This window comes from Pinus tabuliformis, chromosome 2_2, assembly GCF_031772625.1.
Source record: "Pinus tabuliformis cultivar Carrire ecotype Pingquan chromosome 2_2, CPIR1, whole genome shotgun sequence".
Classification (NCBI taxonomy): domain Eukaryota; kingdom Viridiplantae; phylum Streptophyta; class Pinopsida; order Pinales; family Pinaceae; genus Pinus; species Pinus tabuliformis.
In genome coordinates, this window is record NC_142300.1 from 609,418,728 (window position 1) to 609,444,101 (window position 25,374).

Below are 25,374 nucleotides of genomic sequence, written 5' to 3' on the forward strand. Positions count from 1 at the left end.
ATAGGATAGAGGGCCAAATCATGATGTGGGAATTAACATAGACATCAATCAGGGGAATCCATTCTATGGAAAACTTATTATTATTGGGTAACCCATATAATCTACATAACATAGCTGCTGCATAGTTGTAGGGGTTTGCCAAAGAGGCTATATCATACATACCTGATTTTCCATATTTGAATTTTTTGTCCAACACTCTCCAACCCTAAATTAGCTTGAAGGGGTCTGGGTTCTTCTTTGAAAAGTTTTGCACAAATGTGTTGTTGTAGATAACCTGAGGGTCAGGTATGTGGTACATTTTCTTCAAGTCCTCTACTCTCAACGACCCTATGAGTTCCATTCTTGAATTATTGAATTGCCAATCTTCAATTATGAGGTTTTCAATCACCCACCTGATCATCTCTGTGTATGGGAGGATTTTAGCTCTTGCTCCTATCCTATGAAGGAAAGAAAAGGAAGCATCTCTGTATTGAAGTCTTGAAGGCCTTGTTGATCCAGTTGTTGCTCTCGTGATAGTGATTTTAGGACGTTCTTCCTCAAGCCTATTGTATATGACCTCCCAAGTTGTTGCACCTCTGGTAGCATCACAAATTGTATCGGCAAAAATAGGATCCATCTCTGTAAACTCAGATTCAACAATGGTCTGCTTGCTCTGTTTATGCTTCACCTTTATTAGTGACATGTCTTTTGTAGCTTGCCTGAAATAGGCAAGATATATCAATGCAGACGATATCAGGTAATTAAGACTGAAAGCTTCTCTTAAATTACTTTGGATCATGAGAAAGGTTTAATGAGATACTCGATGTTAATTGCCCATAACTTGGAAAATAATTATCCTTCCTCGAGCCACTAAATATTTATTAACCTGTCAATTTGTTTGTTTTGGTATTTAAAACGTAATTATTTCACATGTTTTGCCGCTCTTAACCGCACATCGCATTCTTTAAATGGATACAAGATAGCGCTACCAGATGCATAAAGCGAAATGCAATTGCGAATGTCGCAATATTGCATTTCACAAGTTGCTAAGAACATTCTAATGGCGTAGCTAAATTTCTTGCTAAGTTTGTGAATTATGAAATGCGATTTGCGAAATGGAAAGGTGCTATTTATCGGGCTATTGCAGCGGGAGATTTGATTGCAATTTTTTGAAGATGTTTTAAGATAGTCACCTGAAAAAGTACGATTTGCAATGTGGATTTCATCCTTAGTTCGTTTTGCAAGGCTTTGCTAAGTAGTTTCTTAGAGTTAGGTATTATTATCCTAAGCCTAAAAATTTAAAAGGGTCCCCATTTATAACTCTAACCTTAGCTATTATTTTTTATAAATGGGGGGGGGGGTTGTTTCATAGTACAACATGAGTGTATACACATTTAGGCCTCTACCTATTACAACCTCAGACCTGTGTGATGAATGCGAATATTTGAATGTTGAGACAATGATGAACTTGTAAGCATAACTCTGAATAGTCAAGTAAAATCAATGAGTATTAAACAATTAAGTGATTGTAAGATTTTGTGATTTCAACAATTTTTTGGACAAAGACAATAAGGTTGTTTGTGATTCTAATTTTTGAGTTTGAGGTCACTATCTAAAGCAATGAATAAATAAGAGTGTGGAGCATAGGACAGAGAATAGCTTGAATCTTGGGTAGTGAAGCATTAAGGCATTAGGCAGTAAAGAAGTATTAAGGCATTAGGTGGTAAAGAAGTATTAAGGCATTGGGCAGTGTAGAATATTTTGACAAGTGAAGCTTTGGACAGTGGAACCTTTGGAACCTTGAACAAGTTAAGAACTTGGGGACCTTTGGACAGTAAAGTTTGTTGATGACAATTTGAAAATATCCTTGTAGCATACATATTGAAGCATCCTTGAAGTAGCAGTGTTGAGGTACATTATAGAATCCTTAGAAGAATTATTTGGTGTAGACTTTGAGGCCTAGTGTAGTTTATTGTAGACTCATTGAAGCCCTAGTTGTTCTGGAGTTAATCTTGGAGACCATGATGCATTAGTCATTGTGAACTGACCTTGGATATTTTGTTTGGGAAATATGAAGAGTAGTGGTGACACCTTCTAAGAATACAAGGTTGTCATTGAAGAAGCGATTTGGAGGAGGCATTGCTGAAGATAGACAAGGCTCGTTGAAGAAGATATTGGGAACCATGAACAATCATCAAATTTATATTGATGTATAGAAGCCGAGAGTTGGAGCCCTAGAGGTTGGAGCCTCATAAAGACAAGGTTGGCTCCTTGGGAGATAGGTCTGGGGCACTAGAGGATATGAAAATGTAGGTTTTAACCCTGTACAGAAATTACCTGCATACGAATTCTTAAACAAAGAAAATAAACAATGCGAGAGCATAACCCATAAAACACATATGCACAGAGATTTTTCCCTAGATCCCAAAACCGGGACTACCAGCTTGATTTTTCATTATGTTCCTTTCAATGTTACAATCCATATTTATACATGCCAAAGCATCCAATACCATGGACCGAAAACCATCGCGTCCAAAAAACATGTGTGAAAATCATGCACAAAACCATAGGTGGGTCCGCCCAACCTAACATATGGTCCAAAACCAAAATTTTCCGGGCCGCTGCCCCGGACCCCATAAAGTGGGGTTACGGGTGCCCTTCAAACCCCCTATTAACTACGTGGAAAGAATATAACACAACCCAACAATCTCCCACTTGTTGTTTTCTTTCCACAGGGGGCCACAGGAGAGCTTAGTCATTTTTTCAGCCCTGAGATTCCCATTGCTTCTCTACACCAAGAGAACTTCTCAGAGCTCACAGATTTTGTCAATGCATCTGCAGTATTCTTCAAAGTGTACACCTTTACCAACAACACCTTTCTGTCTTCTATCATATCCCTCACAAAGTGATATTGAACATCAATGTGCTTTGTCTTTGAATGATAAGCAGGGTTCTTTGCCAAGAAAATTGCACTTTGGCTGTCACAGTCTATTCTTATAGATCCCTGTACTAACCCCATACTTGAACACAATCTCTGCAACCAAACTGCTTCCTTTCTTGCATGAGTGGCTACCATGTATTCTGCCTCTGTAGTTGATAGTGCCACTACAGATTGTTTCTTACTCATCCAACTGAATGCTCCTCCAAAAAGGTTAAACACATACCCACTTGTAGATCTTCTCTGATCCAGATCTCCAGCCCAGTCTGCATCAACAAAGCCATGAATATCCAACACTCTGTCCAATCCTGGTCTTCCTTGGTAGCATAAACCATAATCACTAGTGCCACGCAAATACCTGAAAACCCGCTTCACTGCTGTCCAGTGCTCCTTCCCAGGTTTTGACATAAACCTGCTCAATACTCCCACTGCATGTACAATGTCTGGTCTAGTACAGACCATTGCATACATCAGGCTACCCACTGCACTTGCATATGGAACACGGGACATGTCCTCTTCCTCTTCTTGTCTCTTGGGACAATGTTCAGCAGATAACCTCACACCTACAAGAATAGGAACCTTCACCGGTTTACTATCCTGCATATTAAACCTCTGGAGTATTGTCTCGACATACTTCCTCTGGTTTAACCAGAGCTTCCTCTTTGACCGATCTCTTTTAATTTCCATGCCCAAAATATAGTTTGCAGCACCAAGATCTTTCATGTCAAATTTGGAGGACAATTGGGTCTTCAAATCCTCGATAATTTCTTTGTCATTTCCAACCAGCAACATATCATCCACATACAAGACCAGATAAATAATACGGTCACCAATTAATTTAAAATACACACAATGATCTGCTTTGCTTCTGGTGAAGCTAAGTCCCCGTATAAATGTATCAAATTTCTGATACCACATCCTTGGTGACTGTTTTAACCCATACAGAGACTTCTTTAACTTGCATACCAGTTCTTTCTTACCCTTCACCGCAAAGCCTTCAGGTTGCTTCATGTAGATTTCCTCTTCCAAATCCCCGTGAAGAAATGTTGTCTTCACATCCATCTATTCTACCTCAAAATCAAAAGCAACAACAACAGATAAAAGTAATCTAATAGAAGTTACCTTGGCAACAGGAGAAAAAATATCACCAAAACCAATTCCCGGCACCTGGGAATAACCTTTTGCTACCAACCGAGCTTTGTATTTCTCCACCTTTCCTTCTGCATTTGTCTTCTTCTTGAACACCCATTTGTTGCCAATGGGTTTCCTTCCAGCCGGCAACTTCACCAGATCCCAAGCCTCTTTTTTGTGCAAAGATGCCATTTCATCGACCATGGCCTCTTTCCAGAGTTTTCCATCCTCTGAATCCACTGCTTCCTTCACAATTCTGGGATCATTATCAGTAACAGACAAAGAAAAATTTGAATTGAAAGCAGATGAACTATACCTTTCTGGCTTCCTTCTTTCTCGAACTGATCTTCTCACAGCCGGAGTTTGTGGCTCTTCATCTTCTGATTCCTCCTCTGCTGCAGAGTCTGATTCTTCCTCCTTTGGCTCAAACTCTATCTTCTCAGGTTCCTTTGGTTGGACTTCATGTTGAATAACATATTTTACCCCTCCGAACAACACATCTCGGTTGTACACAACCTTCCGTGTGACTGGGTTCCAAAGCTTATAACCCTTTAAACCATCCTTATACCCAATAAAGATGCACTTTTCAGATTTACTATCCAACTTGGTTCGTTTCTCCTTTGGAACATGTACATATGCATCACATCCAAATACCCTTAGATGTGAAAGAGAGGGTTTCTTACCAGTCCATACTTCTTGTGGAGTCTTATCCTCCAACGCTGATGAAGGTGATCTGTTGATCAGGTAACATGCAGTATCCACCGCCTCTGCCCAGAATTCTTGTCCTAACCCGGCACCACTGAGCATGCTTCTTGCCCTTTCCATCAACGTCTTGTTCATTCTTTCTGCGACTGCATTTTACTGAGGTGTATATGGAGTAGTATTCTGCCGTGCTATACCACAATTCTTACAAAATTCTTCAAATTCCTTGCTGCAAAATTCTCCACCATTATCTGTCCTCAGCACCTTTATCTTCTTCTCTGTCTGATTTTCCACCAGAGCCTTAAATTCTTTAAACCTGTCAAAGACTTCAAATTTCTTCTTAAGGAAATATATCCATGTATTCCTTGAGAAGTCATCTATGAATGATACATATTACATAGACTTACCCAGTGATGGAACCTTCACAGGTCCAAACACACCACTTTGCACAAGCTCTAATATCTGTTTCGTCCTCTTACCACCAAAGGGGAAACTCACCCGATTATGCTTCCCACATACACAATTTTCACAGAAACCAAAATCCAGAGAGCTATTATTCACACCTTCTACCATACCTTTACCATGAAGTATTTGAAGGCCCTTCTCTCCAATATGTCCAAGCCTTTGATGCCACAACATGGTCTTCTCTCCAGAGACCACTAGATTCTCTACTCCATTTTCAGGAACCATAGAACTATTGCACCCATCAACAACAGTGTTACCTTGCAACTTGTACAGAGTTCCAATCCGAACTCCCCGCATTAATATCAGTGCTCCTCGAACCATCTTGCAGGTATCTTTCTCGAACATCGTCTTTACACCTGCATCATCCAACTTGCTTACAGAAATCAGATTTTTGGCCAATGCAGGAATATGTAGAACACCCGGAAGTGTTCTAACCCTTCCACGTTGCAACTTCAACTTTACTTTTCCCTGACCAATGATTCTAGCCTTCCTATCATCTCCTAAGAAGACATCACCACCATCGTATTTCTCATACTCGCAGAACCACTCTCTATGGGGAATGAAGTGAAAGGATGCACCTGAGTCAATCAACCATGCCTCATGATCTACATGTGTACTTGAAGAAGCCAAGTACACATCCCCACCTTCATCTGAGGTGGTTTTCGCCTCTGCAGAAGGAGCATCAACAGATCCCTTTCCTTTATCAGGAGCTTTAGATTTACAATCCCTTCTGAAGTGCCCTTCCTTTCCGCATTTCCAACACACCACCTTTGTAGGTTTTCCTGGAGATTTAGATCTCCCTCTAGATTTAGATCTCCCACTCGATGACTTATTTTTGTTTCTTTTCTGGGACTGTCCTCGTACAGACAAGGCATCGCCATTCTGGTTGTCCATATTTTTACGTCTCATCTCCTCCGTCAGCAAGGCTGAGACTATTTCATCAAACTGTAAAGCAGTTGCATTGCTACCTATTGCAATAACCAGACTATCCCACGAATCTGGTAGAGAACACAAGAGACTGATGCACTTATCTTCATCTAAAATTTTAATATCAACAGATAATAACTGACTTACCACAGTATTAAACGCATTCAGATGCTCTGTCACCGAGTCTCCATCTTTCATCCTCAGGTTATACAGCTTTTTCCGCAGGAACAGTTTATTCACCAGAGACTTAGATTGGTACAAAGTCCCTAACTTGACCCACAAAGCCTTTGCCGTAGCTTCCCCTGATACATTCAGCAATACTGAATCCGAGACACACAATCGTATTGTGCTCTTTGCCTTCCGATCCAACTTCTTCCATTCTTCATCAGTCACTCCCGATGGTTTAGTACCCGGATCTACCGCGATCCACTGATCTTTATCCACCAACAGATCCTCCATCTTGAGTTTCCACAACTCAAAATTCTGACCATTGAAATTCTCAATCTCTATCTTTCCACTGCTCGCCATATTCTTTCACCACCAGAATCGATCTCGCAGATCTCCCACTGAACAGGGTCTACCACAGGCCCGAGCGAAACCCCTCAGCAACAAAGGCGTCCCCTTGAAGCCAAAAACAGCTCTGATATCAAATGTAAGTTTTAACTCTGTACAGAAATTACCTGGATACGAATTCTTAAACAAAGAAAATAAACAATGCGAGAGCATAACCCATAAAACACATATGCACAGAGATTTTTCCATGGATCCCAAAACCGAGACTACTAGCTTGATTTTTCATTATGTTCCTTTCAATGTTACAATACATATTTATACATGCCGAAGGATCCAATACCATGGACCGAAAACCATTGCGTCCAATACCATGGACCGAAAACCATCGCGTCCAAAAAACATGTGCGAAAATCATGCACAAAACCATAGGTGGGTCCGCCCAACCTAACATATGGTCCAAAACCAAAATTTTCCGGGGTACTGCCCCGGACCCCATAAAGTGGGGTTACGGGTGCCCTTCAAACCCCCTATTAACTACGTGTAAAGAATATAACACAACCCAACAGATAGGAGTCCTCAAGAGACCAGGTTGGAACCTGTACCAGAGATAGGTTTGGAGCCCTAGAGGTTGGAGCCTTGGCAAGTCCAAGTTGGTGCTTGGAATAACACAGGTTGAGGCCTAGGAGATTGAAGATTGGTGTCTTTGTTTAGGGTTGGATCCCTACACACATATTTACTTGATTTCTTGTAAAGAAGAAATTAATAAAAGTATTTATTCTATCATTGTTCATTTTGTGTTCAAACTATAAGTGATCTTAACTGGTAAAAATAATAATTGAAAAGAAATACTGATTCACATTTCCAACATAATGACGTCGAAACACGTCTCTATCCTAGACCTCTAAATGTTTGTGTTAATGTTACAAATGATCCTTAGGTTGATTCAATAAATTTTACTGTTTATCTTTGATTTTGTTTCAGTTTTAGGGCTCACCACAAATGTAACCTGAATATCTTAATTTGAAAATCTAGCATGAGAAAATAGAAATTATTTCTCTTTCAATGAAAATATAGCTAAGGAAGGGAAGAAACAATCAAGATGAAGCACACAATATGCAACAAACAAGATGCAAGATGCAATTTCCTTTCCGATGCAACTGTTCCTATTCTATTGCACATGCAAAACACAAAATTTCGATGCAAAAATTTTCTTTTCGCCATACTTAATTTTTGAGATGAAGAAAACTAAGATGAAAATGTTCAATTACTGATAGAATTACACTTTTCATAATGAAGACTAAAAAAAAAAATTCATCCAAGTGACCAGTAACCAAGCGGAAACAGTTTACTAGTGACCAAGTGATAAGAACAAAGAAAAATCAAAATAAATTCTTACCAAAGGAGAAAAACACAAATGAAAACCAAACAGAGGCTTTAGAGAGACCACAAGACATTAAAGACTTAGGGAAGTTCAGCTAGAAGTAGGATGACCAAAGATAGGCTCAAAAACTAAGGAAAAATTCATGCAAAAATAGGGGCCAATGTTGTTGCAGAAGAGGCACCAGTGTGTTGAAACACTAGTGCAAGTGAGCCAGGGTGAGGTGCAATTCTCTATCAAAGACACAGGAGATGCATTGGGTCTAGGAAAGAGGATTTTGACACAAAAATACAAAAAAGGCTCAATGAAATCACTTCTTAGGTTTTTTCTTGGTTGGATGATACAAGGAAGGTCTATCAAGGATGTAATCAAGCATGATGGACAAGGAAACCACCAAGGGAATACTTCGTTCCCCAGTATGGTCGCCAATTTGTTATACATGATTTATGATTGCAGACAAAAGTACCTCCCCTAGGTCGGTGGATAACCTAGAATAATAGAGAAACAAGGAACACAACACTTTTCCTTAAAGTAAATAGATGATGTAGTGAGGCCTACCTGGAATCCTTCACACACTTCACTCCTTATTTAGCTTGGAAGCTTTAATTCTAGTTATGAATGCCAAAATTAGAAATTGCATAGTCATATAACACAAGCCAAGAAACTACGAGATCTATGCAATATCATCTAAAATGGTATTGAAATAAGTGAAATAACGACATCAAATATAGGAAAACAATGAATTATTTGCATTAATATAAATGGAAGGAGATTACAACCATAAGTAGCAGTTGATCTTGAGAAGAGCTCCCTAAAGTTGTTGACTTGTCTTTTCCTTGTCACAATATGCACCTTCAATCACCCTAATTTTATGAGATTATAACCACACACTACAACAACATAAGGGAATAATTACTCTCCAAAAGAAAACCCAAACCACATAGAACGCTGGGAATATATAGAGAAGTATGGTAAGTTAGGAGTCCTTATCCAATTACCAATATAGGGTAAGAGATCCAACTTTGATGGAGGGATAGGATCAAGGGATAATTGGTGAAAACTCCAATGTAGGGAGGGATAATATCCGAATGTTTTATCCAAGGTAAGTAGTTGAAACAAACTCTAGAAACTCTTAGAAGGGGTAGGTTCCAGAATTTTGAGCATTCTCCCCGATTTCTAGAACCAATGCAAGTGCAAAGGGGAGCAACCTGTCAGTGACCAACGCAGGCCATAGTGGAACAACCTGCTGGTAAACACACCCCAATATGCCTATAGGAAGTATTGGTCCTTAAACTGGCTCAGATGAAGCAGTTTAGGGTTGAAATTATGGGAAATGAAAGGTACATGCTTATGGCTTTGTGCAAGATGGTGACAAGGGGGAATAAGATGTTAATTCATCCCATTAGGAGGCTCATTGATCAAATGTGACAAAATGGACTATAGCAATATAAGTCTTAAATAAATTTTGTTTGTAGTGTCGTGTCCAAATACTAGTTTATCTACAAATCCTTTTCAAAGAGTATGGAAAATTAAACCTTGAATTTTGGTGCTCCAAGTTTTCTAAAATTTTGAGGATTCGTAGCTTTACAATAACTCATTTTGTTACAATACATTACTATTTAATACATTTTTCTTTATTATTAATTTTTTAATCCTTTTTCAAATTTTTTAAAACAAAAATGTTATTTAACGTAGAAGTGTTCAAAGTGCTCTTGCCTTAAAATTTTTCCACTCTACAACCAATTAAGGATATTTTATTTAAATAATATTATTTATTTGTCATTTTTTAAAATCTCTTGGAGAAAAATGGTAACCTTGTTTTAGAAAACCAGGAGATGCATCCAATTCTCGCTACTTGCGAGCCTATGTTAAAATTTGTTTGGGGAGATATTGCATTTTTCCTTTGGTCTTTTGGTTTCAGAAATGTAATCAAAGAAAATTGTTCTAAATAACAATGATATTATCCACTGAATGATCAAACTATTAAAAACAAGTGTTAAACCGCAGTTATTCAATTTCATGGTAAGCATTCCATTCCCAACTATTTTTCTAGAAGATGTGTTGTTACTTTTGTCTCCTTTATTGTTTTTCTTGTAGGTGTGCTGGAAAGAGTTCTAGTTAAATTCCCTTGCTCACTATTGTCGTTCACCAAGGGATTGGATGATAAATTTGAGCTTTTCCAAATGGTCATTGATAATGAATTGTGAGTTGCCATATATCTACATTTTCCTACTCAAACCCAATGGCAATGGACTGATAGGAGCTTGAATTTTTGTCCTATTGTTTGCATAGTTCACCCTGTTAAGTTGGAAGAAGGGTTTTTGGCCTTCCTCCCATTATGCTTCTGGAATTAGGTTTCCAGTAGAGGCCCCATAAAAGAAATTGATGATCTTGACTTACAAAAGAAACCATGAAAGGATAATTCAAAATTTCCATAGTGCATTCCCATACCATAGGCTATTTAAAGGACGCGAGTAAAATATTATGAAAACTGCATATGAAGCTTTATCTTAAACTAGATAATAGGAGTGAGATTCTAATTGTTTCGATTTACAATCCCAATAAACACAGTACAATCAAAATATTTTTGTGCCACCTATGGAAAACAAATCAATGATATCAAATTATAGCTTGAGGTCCTACTAGAGTACTTGCCTCCATAACTCCTATGATAGGTCGCATTAGGTGGTTACTTTTGTTTAATTTTTTTTAGTGAGTAAGTGTTTCTATCTAACCATTTACATTGATTCCATAGGATTAGGTGTCATATATTGGTATACATAAGAGTGTGAGCAATGCTACAGAAGCATGAAGTAATTTTACATTACTCAAAGCTACAATATCAGACTCCTCTAATTATTCGGCTACCTATAATGTTCTCCTTATAGCATGAAATTCAACCTATATTTAAATGTTCATATCTTACTTACTTATTTGATATAAATAGTAATGTAATGACATGTTTCATATGTTAAGAGGTATTCGACAATCTATTGCATCATTGTTATTCTAGCATTACCAGTGTGAGGGGTTGTTGAAGTAACATTTTAGGGTTAACACTCCTGCTAATTCCACGAATCCAATAGTAGGAATCACCCTCATTCAAGGGTTTATGATATAGTATGTTAGGCTAGATCATATAATTGTGAATGACGTTTTCATAGTTTTATCAAACAATTAAATATATGTTGGATGATGTAAGTATGTAGAGTGTGTAATTATGATGCAAAGTTGGCACTTTAATACCTCATTTGGATAGTGAAATGGGCCATTTACAAAGAAAAAGTCAATATTATAATCCAAGGAGGCAATTGATTATAGGTTCAGGGATTTCTTGTTATTTCGGGTAGTTCTTATCATTTCAAGTTAATAATGTTTTCTCCTGAACATTTATCATGATTTAATTTAACTTCTGATACATGACTCCTATATTGAGATCAAACAATAACATACCATTTCCATTAATATGAGGAGTACATAGGTATGTGAGTTACAAATTTAAGCATGTATTCCATAATTTGGATCACCATGAGACATTCTCCCCTTTGAAATTTTGTATTTTTTGGGTTTGATAGACCAAATGGAATATGAAGGTTGTGTTAGATATTCTTTAAGATATTTGTATCCAATATGATAGTTTGTTTCCTCATGCTCTCTTTTTAGTTCTAGTCTCCTTATCATATTTTTCTAGAATTCAAAATTGATAATTGGAAAAATTTGTTTTTCACAATCAAGATTACAAAATAATATTTCCAATGTCACAGTCACCTATTTTTAACATTCTATTGAATCATGATACTAAATAGTATTTTGTGAGTTATACCCCAAAAAAGGACAAATGAAAGCCAAGCTACTTCTTACAAACATGGTTTCTAGGTTGGGTTAAAAGCTACTTATATAGGGGTAAGTATTTGATATGTGAGCATGGACAATTAAGCATTGTTATGAGATTGTGAGAATTAAGCAAGCATTGGAATTGTTTATTTAATATTTTTGTTGATTGATGCAAATCTTAGAAGAGAGATACTTTATCCATAGCCATTTAGTTTTTACCTAAAAGGATATTGTACACATTATTGGTTTTATTTTATTCCCAATTTTATTTTGTTCCAATGTATTCTGTGAATTTATGGATTATATGAGTTGATTAACAACGTAAATTATATGGATGCCCATTATGACAAGTTATGTAACTCAATGGACAAGTTTTGGGTTTGGATCCTAGTTGTCTGTAAATTTCATCCTAGTTAGGATTTTAATTCATCAATTGCTGGTATGTTACTTCATCGTTTTCTGAATAAAATCAGTAAAATGTGTGGGTTGTAGCCTTTGTGCTTTAGATGTAAATTTAGAAATAAAACTAGACTCATTGGCAGGGACTTGTGAAGCTTGCTACTTCATAGCTCCCTTCATTTGACTATGAACTTGAAACCATTGGCATAGGTAACATGATCTTATTTTCTAGGAAATATACCATCTCCTTACATAATTTGATTTTGTCATTTACGAAAGATAAAATTTGATCGGGGATTTATTCGTGAAAATATAAATTCTATGTAGCAAGGAATGTATCAATTAATGTACATTTTGGAAAGAGTGACCTACTAGGTTCTACAAGCTAATAAAGATTTTAAATGTTTCATGGAAAAATCAGTTTTAAAATAAAAAATAAATAAATATATAGATTTTTGTAATAAAATTAATTTGATTTTAACTTGGAGGATAGTTTTTTTACCTATTCTTTTCTGTATTGACTTTCATTTGTAAACAAAGATGCACAACATTTTTGATTAATAGATATCTTTATTTACAAAAGAAAATTAGTTTTAACAAAATTCACATGAAACAATTTAATTGGTAATCACTTTCTACATTCCTCAAATTCAAGGTTTAAAACTTCCCATAAATCAACCAATATAAATATGTTAATGTAAATACAAACTTATTCCTTAAATTCATGGTTTAAAACTCCAAACTCCACATAAATCAACCAACAAAAATATGTTAATGGTTACTCTAATAAATCAACCAACAAAAATATGTTTATGGTTACTCTAATAACTTCTTAAATAAAAAATAAAATTATAAATTTTACGAAAAATAACTCATTTAAAATTTATAAAAAAGTTATTTTATCATTCTATATTTAATTATATTAACATTTTTTTTAATCGCAAGAAGTTATTAGAGTAACCATAAAAACAAATCAAGGAGGTGCAATTGTTGATACCCTGGGAAATTGGTCCCTCTAGACTACTATTGGATAGATCCAAAATCCCAAGAAAAACCAAATGGCTGACACTATCAGGAATAGTCCCAGAAATATTGTTATTATATAGGTCTAAAACAGTGGGATATTTTAACTGACCTAGGTTATGTGGGATATGTCCAACTAGATTATTTGAATTCAAATCCATATATGTGAGATGTTGAAGGTTTACTATGGCTTTTGGGATTGCACCTTTAAAACTGTTATTAGCCAAAGAAAGAGAGTCAAGCTTGCTCACATTTGTAATGGCTTCTGGTACACTACCCGTGAGCAAATTTGAATCAAAAAACATGAACACAAGCTTGCTCAAATTACCCAACTGAAATGGTATGCTTCCAAACAATTGGTTTTTACGCCAATATAAATTCTCAAGAGAAGAACAAAGCCCCAATTCAACTGGTATTGTGCCACTCAAATCATTGGAAGACAAGTACAAATATTTTAGTTTTTGCAACAACCCCAATTCAACTGGTATTGTGCCCGTCAAATGATTGTAAGACAAGTCGAGTTCGAGTAGCTGAGTAATATTACCCAAGCTGGGAGGGATGTGACCAATTAGGGAACTATTAAAAAGGTTAAGGCTGGATAACTTTGTCATCAAACATAAAAAGGACGGGATCAGACCACTGAAATTATTACGTGAAAGGTCAAGATAGGATAGGGTTATCATCGAACCCAAAAAGGAAGGGATTGGACCAACAAAATTGTTGCAAGAGAGGTCAAGATAAGACAGATTCTTCATCAAACTCAAAATGGAAGGGATTGGACCACCGACTTGGTTCCCTCCGATGGCAAATTTTCGGAGAGAGGTGCAATTGCTGAGAGAAGTTTGAATACCTCTACCTCTACCTAGATTCCAATTCCAGTTCAGATCGAGACCCTGTCAACGAATTATATGAAAGGTCGATCCATTTGAGAGGCATGCAATTAGACAATGATTTCGTAACAGATCTCTCAAACTCATTATACCTGAGGTCAAGTGTGGCCAGCGCTTTAAGCTGCCCGAATTCCGGTGGAATTCCCCCTCCCAACATAAAATTACCAGAAAAATTCAACGTGTGCAACAAGGAGAGGTTGCCAAGGTACGGCGAAATAGTACGTCCCAATCGACCCACATAAACATCATCCAAAGAAACGGACAGTATTACGGCGTTTGTGGCCTGCAGGTAATACCGTACCAGGAGCATACCTCCTTTGAGTTGTCAGCTCTCCAGTTGGACAGCTTTCCAGATGGATCCCACTTGATATGCTTTTTAAAGGAGAGAAGAGCTTCTACGTCTCTTTTCTCTTTTCTCGTGGAAGATCGGAATGTGTGACCATCCTGCAGCATAGCACGTTCAGCAGAAGAAGAATGAGTCCGATGATGACTTAATCCGTCAATGTGGTGGCCATACACATGAGCTCTCTGACCAGATGAGGAATTCAGCTTCGAGAGCGTATAACTAGTAGTGGCCGCACCCACAGATAGAGTGGCCACCTTGATGATGAAGCACAGGAGCAGGGGAAAAACAACAGCTTTATGATCCATTTCTCTCTCTCAGAAATTCAAATGTCCTTCAAAGCTCACTGAGTTGTTGTGCTCTGCCCTATGCACGTGTATAAAGGGCGAGCAGCTACAGCGTTCACAACAGTGAAGACAAAAATGGGCGTATGGAGCGGGAGATATAGAGGTGGACGTATTGACTGGCGGTCGTCATGGGCGGTGGTCTTGGAGGCGGCACTAGATATGCCGTGAATGAAACACTAAAAGACGTAGACAAGTGTAATCTGAAAGGGACTGCAATCGAACTTTGAAAAAACAAACAATTAAAAAAACAAATTAAATTACATTAGACTCCATATTGTAAACTATATTATCAAGGAGTTGTCTATAATGCGACTTTTTGAGATTCGGTGACGGAATCCGGCGGAAGAAATTGAGATGAAATCATGATTTGTTGCAGTTAAAATGGTTTTTTAACTGCATATTCGGATTCAGCACCCTGAAAAACCCCTGGGACGCTTTCATTGTGCAGAAACTAGTTATCAAACTTGGATTTCAATAAATTACTGCCGGATTTTCACCGGAAAAAATCGCCGGAAAAGCTTTCAAAAAGTCGCGTTAAAGACTACGGCTATTATCAACCCCTTGTGTAAAAGCGGTCGGTCTTTTAATTTTATTTACTTACATTTCTTTTGTATTGAATTAGTTATATTTCTTTAATGAAATTTCTATCTTTCAGAATTATACTTTTTTTAATTTATATTAAAATATGTTTTAATCTATATTAAAATATGTTTTAATCTATTCGAGATAGAGGGGTGGGGAGTGGTATTGACTCAGGGTCGTCTTGGATGGTGGTCGTGGAGGCGGCACGAGAGATGCCGTGAATGACTGGGAAACGCTAAAAGACGTAGATGAGTGGGAGGAGAAAGCGGCAGAAATGTAAGTTTATTAAACATGGTTAGTAGCGGTTGACAACACACATAGAGATGCCATGACTGTGTTGGAAAAATGAAAACGAAAGCCTACAGAAACGGAACGGAGATATCCAGATTTTTGTTATTTGAGTTTTTTTCTACATGGAGATTTCTTTTTACGTTGCATACAATCAATTCATCTTAACATGTCTTAAAGATAATAAATCACATTTGATGGTTAATGTCTGAGCATCATAATCTCAATATAATAAAATTATCTAGAAAAAACACTCAAATAAATACAAGGCATTGTCGATGGAGGTCACAAAACTTTGTCCAGCTCGCCCATTTCTAGTCAGAATCTGGCTAAATTTATTTCAAGAAATTCTATCTTTGCAGTGTTCAAATCATTTTTTTAATGGGCAGAAACAGATTTAGGACTATCAGCCACCTAAGTTCTTAAGCCGGATGGATTCAACAATTTCTGCATGATTTTCAAATTTTTTTGCCAAATTTTTTATTGTTTTTAGGTAAAATTGGGGTCTATTTAAACTAGCCATTAATACTCAGAAGTAAATAAAAATACAAAAATTAAAATAATCATACTCACTTTTGTGACAGCAAGATTCAACACCATTAGACATCCAAATTCTTAAAACTTTACCACTATAACCAGAATTTTCAAAAATTTGTACCGTATTTAAAAAAATTCTACCAAATTTTCAATTACTTATTTTACCAGATTTTCAATTACTTTGCAACCAAAATTGTGACATATTTAGACTTAATGAGGTAAATAAAAACACAAACCTTTAAATAGTGACATATTTAGACTTAATGAGGTAAATAAAAACACAAACTTTTAAATAGTTATTACGCCGTAAGGCGTTCCCTTTGAAACGAATTGCCCCAGCCGTCGCCCTGTCCTATTATTCACCGTAGATTTATGGTGTTAGACGATTGAACAAAAGTTGATCGTTGATCAAAAAACGGTTCATGAAGCAAACGGTTCGGGAAACTGAAACGCGGTTCTCGCTCATGGCAATGGCGGTCATTAGATGGTTATTAGTCGCCCATGTTTTAATTTCCCTGAGTTGCAGTTTGAAAAGACTTTGAGAATAAGAGAAGTCGGATGTTCAGATAACGATGGATGCGGCAGCCATTGCTGCTGCAGTTTCTCCAACCGCACCTTAAAATTTGGTGACTCAGGAAGCTTCTTCATCATCCCCCGAGTTTCATAATGATATCCTCCAGAGTAGCCACGAGTAGCATCAGCACGCAGATACAGCATCAACCATGGATATTTCTTTATGTATGGTGAAATACCCAACTCCCTGTTTTAGGATTCTTCTCCCATACCACCGAATAATAAGAGACATTTTTTTGTCTCCCTGATTTGAAATCAGCATCGAAATCATATGATCCACAGAATTTTCCTTTCAATTTGCCTGTTGATCGAAGCTTTGATGGATTATGATACACAAGAGGCTGGTTCATGCAGCCTTTGCCGAAACAGGGGAATTTTTTAGGTTTTCTAAAAGGACCTCTCTTTTTACCGTTTGCAGGACATAAAGCTGCTTCTGTATCAAAGTTCCCATTCATTAACATGATCATCCAAAACTGCCATGGTTTTGATGCAGTACGAACTTCACACAAGGAACCAAGGTATAACTCCTTTTCTACTGCATGAAGGTCTGGATTATTGTAAGATTTGAAGGATGTATCAGGGAATTGTTGGCCTGCATGTAATAAATTGTCGCGCCTTTTGACTCTATGATTTACGCTACACTTCCTTGATTCTGTTCATGACGAAATATACATCAGTAGCATGCTTGCAGAGAAGGATTTAGCAAATAAATCTGCATATCAGAGAATATTATGTAAATGAACAATATTTGAAAGGAATACTATTTAGCAAGCGCATTAAAACTTATGATACATAACATTAAAACTGGTTATGTATGATTCCCAATTTCTTTAATTTCAAAAAATCAGAAGGATGCACTAGTATAAATCGTCTGCGAATGTACGTTTCGCTTCAGTGACACGGAATAAAATAATTGAATGGCGAATCCCATCTCTTCCCTTGCTGAATAAGCCAATTTCCCATAAGCTCACAAAAATCATTTTGCTTTGAAGTTTCATAGATGCAAATATGTACAGACAAAAAATAAGTTGAAGTCTGTACCTATCTCTCTTGATTCAGATTTATGCTAATCCATCAGGGTAAGTTTTATTTTCTGGGTGTAAGTTTTAACAATGTGTGCCATTCTTTGCCAATCGGTTATCTTTCTACCTTTGTTAACAAATTAAGTTCACCAATTGGCCAAGGTTTTCTAAAATACATTTATGGAAGATAGAGCCCAGGTTTACCATGCTTGCCAAATTTACAAGGGTTATTAATAAATTACAGTTTTTTCCTAAAATAGTAGTCCATGCCATACATATATATTTTTATTTTGTAAAGAGGAAAGATTCATCAACTGTACTGTATTTCATTTCTTAAGAGTTCTCTGGTTTCAAGTCACTATATTTCATTTCTTAAGAGTTCTCTGGTTTCAAGTCACTAGGCGTATGTGTGTGGCACCAAGATCCATGCAGTATTTTTTGTAGAATGGAACTTGTAATATACTACAGACCATAAGAACCACGTGTTGCCTATGACAGCAATGATTTATAAGTTAGATATATTCATTATTTAAATGCTAAACGTGTTAGGTTTAAGGTAACATAAATTTATATGTGCATTATGTGTTTTACCAAAAAACCTGAAGGTGCATCATCTGAGGATAAAAGTAAAAATCTGATAAGTAGACTGATACAGTTGTAGTTGATGGAAAAATAAATGTGTTATTTGCACAATTCTCGTCTACGATTTTGAAGTTACCACATACATCTATGATCCAAAAACGCTAGATGTCCGAACAAAAAACAGCAATCCTGTGCAGTAGCTTGATACTCGGAAATCACAGAGGCATTCGATCGATTGCATTTTTCTTGCTTACAAGAAAAATAGCAAACAGCAGTTGCCAGACACAAAAACGCCATTTGAACAAGGGTTTCTTTATCTAATTATATATCCCTTGAGGGCCTTGCAAAGCTTTAATCTACAGCAATGGTCGTTGGCTAGAACATCTTAAGCAGAATCTCTTTTCGGGAACATGGCCAACATTCCCCACGACCCCAAAACTTTACAAGAAGGGTTTCAATCAAGCTTACACCCTAGATCTCCATTTGACAATACTATATGTTGTTTTTAGCCTTTTCTTTGCAGTCCTTTGAGATTGAACCATTTTCACTAATTGGTTTTTGTGGTTCCATCAAATTTCATTTTTATGAAACAGGGCAGCCATGCTTACAAGTAACTGCTATAAAAGTTCTTCCTTACTTGTCAAAAAATTTACAAAGTAAATTAAGTTGGATTATTTTACAGTGCACAATTCCTTCTGGGCAAGTAAAGTAATCTGATCTTGAAGTTCCTAAAGCTTCTAAGGGAACTTCAGCTTTCTAGATAAATACCAGTCAAGATTGGTCATGGCATGCTATCTAAGGCCAGGATCTGCTACTTTCCTTAATAATGCAGCATTTAGCTGTTCTTGCGTATATACAATACCTGTCATATTCAGAATAACCGTTTGAATCATCAACTCTTTCACTGTGGATACACTGGCATGATGAACTTCAAGTTCAAGCTCTTTAAATGCAACCATCATTCTTGCAACGGGATGGTTCTGCTTAGGACACTGAACTCTGACCATGGCCTCTCGACCGAGGATTCGAACTTCAAGCTCAATATTAGGACACTGAATTTTCGAACCAAAGCCTTTGACATCTGCTGGTTTTCTTTTTCTTTCTGTTGGAAAATGTTTGTAAGTCATAGACTTTAAGTTTGTTTTGTTTTTGGTAAATATAGCATACAGGAACCTGAACAGTTTTTGAATCACTTTTTTTGACATATATCCACTTTATGGAAATAGTCCTTTATTGGTTCTGAACTGTAGAGAGTCTGTAGGCAGGTTACATCACATGTATTTTTAAATTGGCATGCTAATGAAATAATGTCATGGCATGATGATGTGGCACAAAGTCATCTCTACGATGATGTAGCATGGTTACATGGTGCTGACATGGCATGTATACATGATGTGGATTAAGGTGCCCAAGAGAAGGAGGCTAGGTGGCAACCAATGGTTAGAGGTGATGTGGATGGAAAAGTACTGAATAGTGGGATGTTGAGAGATTAGATCTCAAAGTATTAGGGGATCAAGCTTCGCACTATTGGATGATCAGGAGATTAGGTACCAAGGATATGGATGTTTTCTATTGGGATTCTATCTTGATACTTATATAACCTGATACTATTATGATGTGGACTAGGTATAATGATGTGGATCCATTATAATTGTGTCCCTATGCAATGTGGAGATGTGGACAATGTTTGCCACATGTAAAGTACATATGCTAACATAGCACTTAGCGGGAAATTTTTTCATATGGGCTTAATTTTAAGCTTGAATGTAATACCCAATAAAAGATGAAATACTTACAAAAAGTATTTGTAAGTCATTGGGTATTTACATTCTTCTCTATTGATTTCTTTTGTAATATTGTGTGGATTAGTTGACTTAGGCTTTCGTTTCTTGTCATATGGAACTTGGATGCCTGAAGAATTTGACTGAGGCTTTAGTTTCCTGTCAAATGGGACTTGGATTCCTGAATTCTTCTGGCAGGATTTTTCAAAAATTGCCTTCTTTCAACAAGAATTAGAATGAAATTATCATAAGGCTCCATATTTCCTGCACATAAAACAAATTTATCAAAAAGAACCAATTTCTTCCTTAACCTGATAGAGTCCTTTCTCTGTCACAAAGATAAAGATCATACAGAAAATTGTTAAGACTGCTTGCAACCAGGAATCCTTTACATGAATCATTTGTTTCTGTTTTCCTTTGCTTACATACTGTTCACAATATTATGTCCCTTCACAACCTTCGGCAGTATTCTTGAGCTTCCCATTCAAGTCTCTCTCATTGCCTTTCAAGACAATATCCCCCTTGACATAATTTTGCTGTTCATCTATCAGAATTTCTTCCTTCATGACAGATTCTGCTATAGAAACTCTCGGCTGGTCTTCACTTTCTATTGGCATCCATTCACTAAACATTTTATTAGCTATTTTATTCTCATAATCAATTAATAAATTCTGATTTTCTGAAAGTGAATCATTTACCTTTGGATCTATAACTACTATCTCTGTATCATCTTCTTGTCCCAGCTTCACAAATTCTTTATCTCTAAGCATCACTTGCTTACCACTCATTAACAGTACATTAGATTACTCCTTGGCTTCTTCATCCTTTAAGGGTAACTCATGCTTCTGATCATTCTTTTCAAGGGTCTAAGTGTTCTGTCTCCCATCATAAATGTTTTTCCTGTCATATTGCCAAGGTCTGCCTAATAGAACATGGCAAACATCGATAGGCATTATGTCACACAGCACTTGATCTTTGTAACTTCCAATATAGAACTCAACCTGACATTGTTCATTTACCAACACTTGGTGACGAAACCTTGTACGGAGTAGGATGTGGCATTCCTCCCAGCTCCAAATTTGTTCACCATTTCTGCAGAAACTAAATTATCAGTGCTGCCATTATCAATGATTAATTTACAACACTTACCTTCTGACTCCCACGCTATTCTAAACAAGTTCTTTCTTTGAATTGGTTCACACACTTCCTTGTTTGGCTTCAACAATACCCTGTTCATCAATAGAATTTCTCCTATTTCTGGAACTTCAGTATGTGCTTCTTCTTCTTTAAGTTCATTTTCGGCTTGTGCAATTTGTACCTTTCTCTGTACTACAACATTCTCCAGACAATCCACTTTATGGAAATAGTCCTTTATTGGTTCTGAACTATAGAGAGTCTGTAGGTAGGTTACATCACATGTATTTTTAAATTGGCATGCTAATGAAATAATGTCATGGCATGATGATGTGGCACAAAGTCATCTCTACGATGATGTAGCATGGTTACATGGTGCTGACATGGCATGTATACATGATGTGGATTAAGGTGCCCAAGAGAAGGAGGCTAGGTGGCAACCAATGGTTAGAGGTGATGTGGATGGAAAAGTACTGAATAGTGAGATGTTGAGAGATTAGATCTCAAAGTATTAGGGGATCAAGCTTCACACTATTGGATGATCAGGAGATTAGGTACCAAGGATATGGATGTTTTCTATTGGGATTCTATCTTGATACTTATATAACCTGATACTATTATGATGTGGACTAGGTATAATGATGTGGATCCATTATAATTGTGTCCCTATGCAATGTGGAGATGTGGACAATGTTTGCCACATGTAAAGCACATATGCTAACCGGGAAATTTTTGCCACATGTAAAGTAATTAGCACTTAGCGGGAAATTTTTTCATATGGGCTTAATTTTAAGCTTGAATGTAATACCCAATAAAACATGAAATACTTACAAAAATTATTTGTAAGTCATATACTTAGTATGTTTTGTTTTTGGTAAATATAGCATACAGGAACCTGAACAGTTTTTGAAATAAGTATTTGTAAGTCATATACTTAGTATGTTTTGTTTTTGGTAAATATAGCATACAGGAACCTGAACAGTTTTTGAATCACTTTTTTTGACATATATCCACTTTATGGAAATAGTCCTTTATTGGTTCTGAACTGTAGAGAGTCTGAAAAGACACCCTTTCTGGAGCTTTCAAGAGTTTAGCTTTTCCTAATTCTGAAGTTTATAAGGGAGATATGCAGATCTAAATGCCCCAATACCTTTTTGCCTTGTAAGTGCAGTAGTACATTCTGAGTGTGATTTCTTTCCTACTTGACTGGAAATGACGATTTTGATCAAGGGAAAAAAGAATAGTGAGATCATTTAAAAATTGACACAACTCAAAATGTATTACTCATGGCTCTGGATCCTTAACGAAAAAAGAAATGGGGTTCTTTGACAAGGTACCTACTATCTGATCTCTAATACAAAAGGGTCAGAAAATGGAAAAGAAAATATTAAAAAGGCATGTTGACACCTGACCACCTAGCCCTAATGGCCACCATCTTTAAAGCACAGGAAGGGATTGGAGGAAGATGGAGACAGAGTAGCAGCCACACAGACAGCCAAAGACTGTATTTTCTGAGATCGACAGGAAGTACAAAGTAACATCTCTGGGCAGAACTTCTTCTGTATCATTCTAATATATTTCTGGAATTTTGTCTGCTCCAAGAGGATTTTCTCCAGTTGAGATCTCCTTTGTTAAATTTATGGTGTGGATTTTTTTGGTTGTTGCAGTTAATGTATCTGCAGTTCTATTGATGGCACAATGAGTCGTAATTATGACTGGGAATATGCTCAGGTCGAACGATAACAATAAGTATGGTTTAAACTTTACATAGAAGGTTATTCCAATTTCCTTTTGCTGAAATACAGTGCACAATTACTATAACAGCAGATTAGAGGTGTAGTTAGATGCAGAGAATTCTACACAAAAGGCTTTATTCTTAGTGTGCCTTGCAAGTAGCAAAATCTGTAGCAGATCACCCTTGCTCACACAAAATCCACTTAGCTGTTAAATCCAAAGAGTAGCAATAAGTCTGTAAATGTATTTGGCTGTTCCCTTTTTCCTATCTAGCATTTTGGTTTTGTAGCATTTTCTGTTAGGTTTAGATAAGAGGGGCTGGAAGGTTGTACTCTGCATCTAGAAATTTCAGTTGTTTGAGTGTGTCATGGGATCTCTGTTATTTGCTGTTACCTTTCAGAAAAATGCTTCGTTAAAGAATTTGCATCATTATGTTTGGGTTTATCTTTCTGGAATTCGTGCTTTTAATCGTTAATAGCATGTCTTAGCTTTATAAAATATATTCAATTCTAACTGAAAAAAAGTATTGACAATGCAGAAAATCAGTGGCAGATGCAACTGATGCAGCTAGAAGTGCGTCTGATATTGTGGTTACTGAGCCAGGGCTGAGTGTTATTATTAGTGCTGTTTTAACAAGTCGGGCAATCTTTCAGAGAATGAAGAATTACACGGTATGTAGCATGGTATTTTTGGTTTGCTTACGCACATGTTTACCTCTCACACGAGAACTAATAACTGGTCTGTATGCCCACAGATATATGCTGTGTCAATCACTATTCGTATTGTGGTAAGTACTAAGATATCTCTAGTTAATTCACAGCACGTGCAATTCTATGCTGTCAATGGCACACCTGTACATCTCTGCATGTCTTTTCCCATATGTTTATCATCTCATCATCTTCTGATTCCACTGATTACTCCTCCAACTTCCAAGTCAAGTCCTTCATCTCCAGATCTGATCTGCTGCCCGCACCAGTCATTGTGCCCTTTCCTCTGTCCCATGATTAATGTCCTTCCAGATCTTCTTCACTGAGCAATCAATCCAGTTCTGATAGGCCTTTCTACCCCCATTTTGTGATAGGCCTTTTCTACCCCCATTTTTTGATAGGATCTGATCCTCTCACTGTGTATGGGCATTGGGTTTTGAATTACAGTTTCTGTAATTGGTTTGGAGAGTGTCTGTTCATGGATTCAAAAATGTTTCAGTTGGACCAGATGGATCAATTTGGGCTTGAGCCTGCTGATATGGATACATTCAATATGACTGCAGTCAACCCTGAGGAATTGTTGCAGCTTGACTCTGCCTGCCCATCACTGTTTGGTGGGTTGATGCAGTTTGATTCTAACAACAAGCACAACAATTCAGACTCCTCCCCCTGTCAGTCTCCTGATGGTCCGGTATTCCCTGCATTTGAAGGGTTGAATTTTTGCAACAACCTGAGCATTAATACAAATTATGTGTTGCAGAGAGGCAATGCAGCAGGTTCATGTGACAGCATTAACGATACTGATACCAACAGCAACATCTCACCTGCAGGCTCTGAAGATCTCAGAAAGTCAAATAGCTGCAACAGCAGTGAAGCCACCCAGGACCACAAGAAAGTGGCAACAAGAGATGTGTTTAAAAATTACAAAAATTTATTGATGGCTTTGATATATTTATGTCAAATCTCAACTGTGATATCAAGCTTCACTGTAACTTGTATATTATGTATCAACATTATTAGATATGCATGTGATAACATTGAACGTACTGCTCTATTCCTCCATGGCAAGCAGTTGTTGTGGTTCCACCATTGAAATTTTCTCTTGGGTGGGTTCCTAGGTGCATGAATAAATTAGAGCCCGTTTTCCTCGTTTTCTACTTTGTAAGACATTACATTTGTTATTGAAATGGAAATGTCAAAAAAAATATGGAGATGCATCAATCTCTTCTTTTTTATAAAACTCTTGGCTCTGCGATATTTTTCAATTCAATTCCATTTGTACATTGGTATGCATTTAGTATCAGTTGGCTCACGGCCTTGGATGTACTGATACAACCTGAATCAACAACACATGGTTGTGGTTGCAATGTGGTATCTTTTTCAATAACACGAATTGAAATGAAATGTTGTCAAACAATTGAATTCGCTCTGGTTTATCGATGAAATGTAATCAAACAATTAAATTCGTTCTTGTTTATCGATAAAATAGGATCAAATAATTGAATTAGCTCTTTAAAATATTTTAAAATTCTACCCTCCATCATCCAAATAACATCCAAGTCACT

General features: G+C 36.8%; 1 protein-coding gene across 5 annotated transcripts; it reads left to right on the plus strand.

The window, feature by feature from the left end:
- Positions 1-16,587: 16,587 nt before the first annotated feature.
- Positions 16,588-25,032, plus strand: LOC149194131 (ATPase 11, plasma membrane-type-like). 5 transcript variants are annotated; one of them, XM_089405040.1, is made up of 5 exons: positions 16,609-17,014; positions 17,268-17,367; positions 23,641-23,773; positions 23,857-23,889; positions 24,309-25,032. In XM_089405040.1, exons 2-5 carry the CDS (start codon positions 17,309-17,311, stop codon positions 24,900-24,902), a joined length of 819 nt encoding a protein of 272 aa, XP_089261166.1. In that variant the 5' UTR covers positions 16,609-17,014; positions 17,268-17,308; the 3' UTR covers positions 24,903-25,032. The 5 variants fall into 5 exon arrangements, with proteins under 5 accessions (XP_089261169.1, XP_089261168.1, XP_089261165.1 ...); XM_089405041.1 differs by lacking the exons at positions 16,609-17,014; positions 17,268-17,367 and adding exons at positions 22,502-22,902; positions 23,036-23,117; XM_089405043.1 differs by having other exon boundaries at positions 16,588-17,367; positions 24,373-24,666.
- The last annotated feature ends 342 nt before the right edge of the window (positions 25,033-25,374 follow it).

Coding starts and splice junctions, on each gene's coding strand:
- LOC149194131 (XM_089405039.1), top strand. CDS start 17,198: ATGCAGCCTTTGCCGAAACAGGGGAATTTTTTAGGTTTTCTAAAAGGA. Junction 17,368..23,640: donor ACTTCACACAAGGAACCAAG/GTATAACTCCTT, acceptor TTGACAATGCAG/AAAATCAGTGGCAGATGCAA. Junction 23,890..24,308: donor CAATCACTATTCGTATTGTG/GTAAGTACTAAG, acceptor AAAATGTTTCAG/TTGGACCAGATGGATCAATT.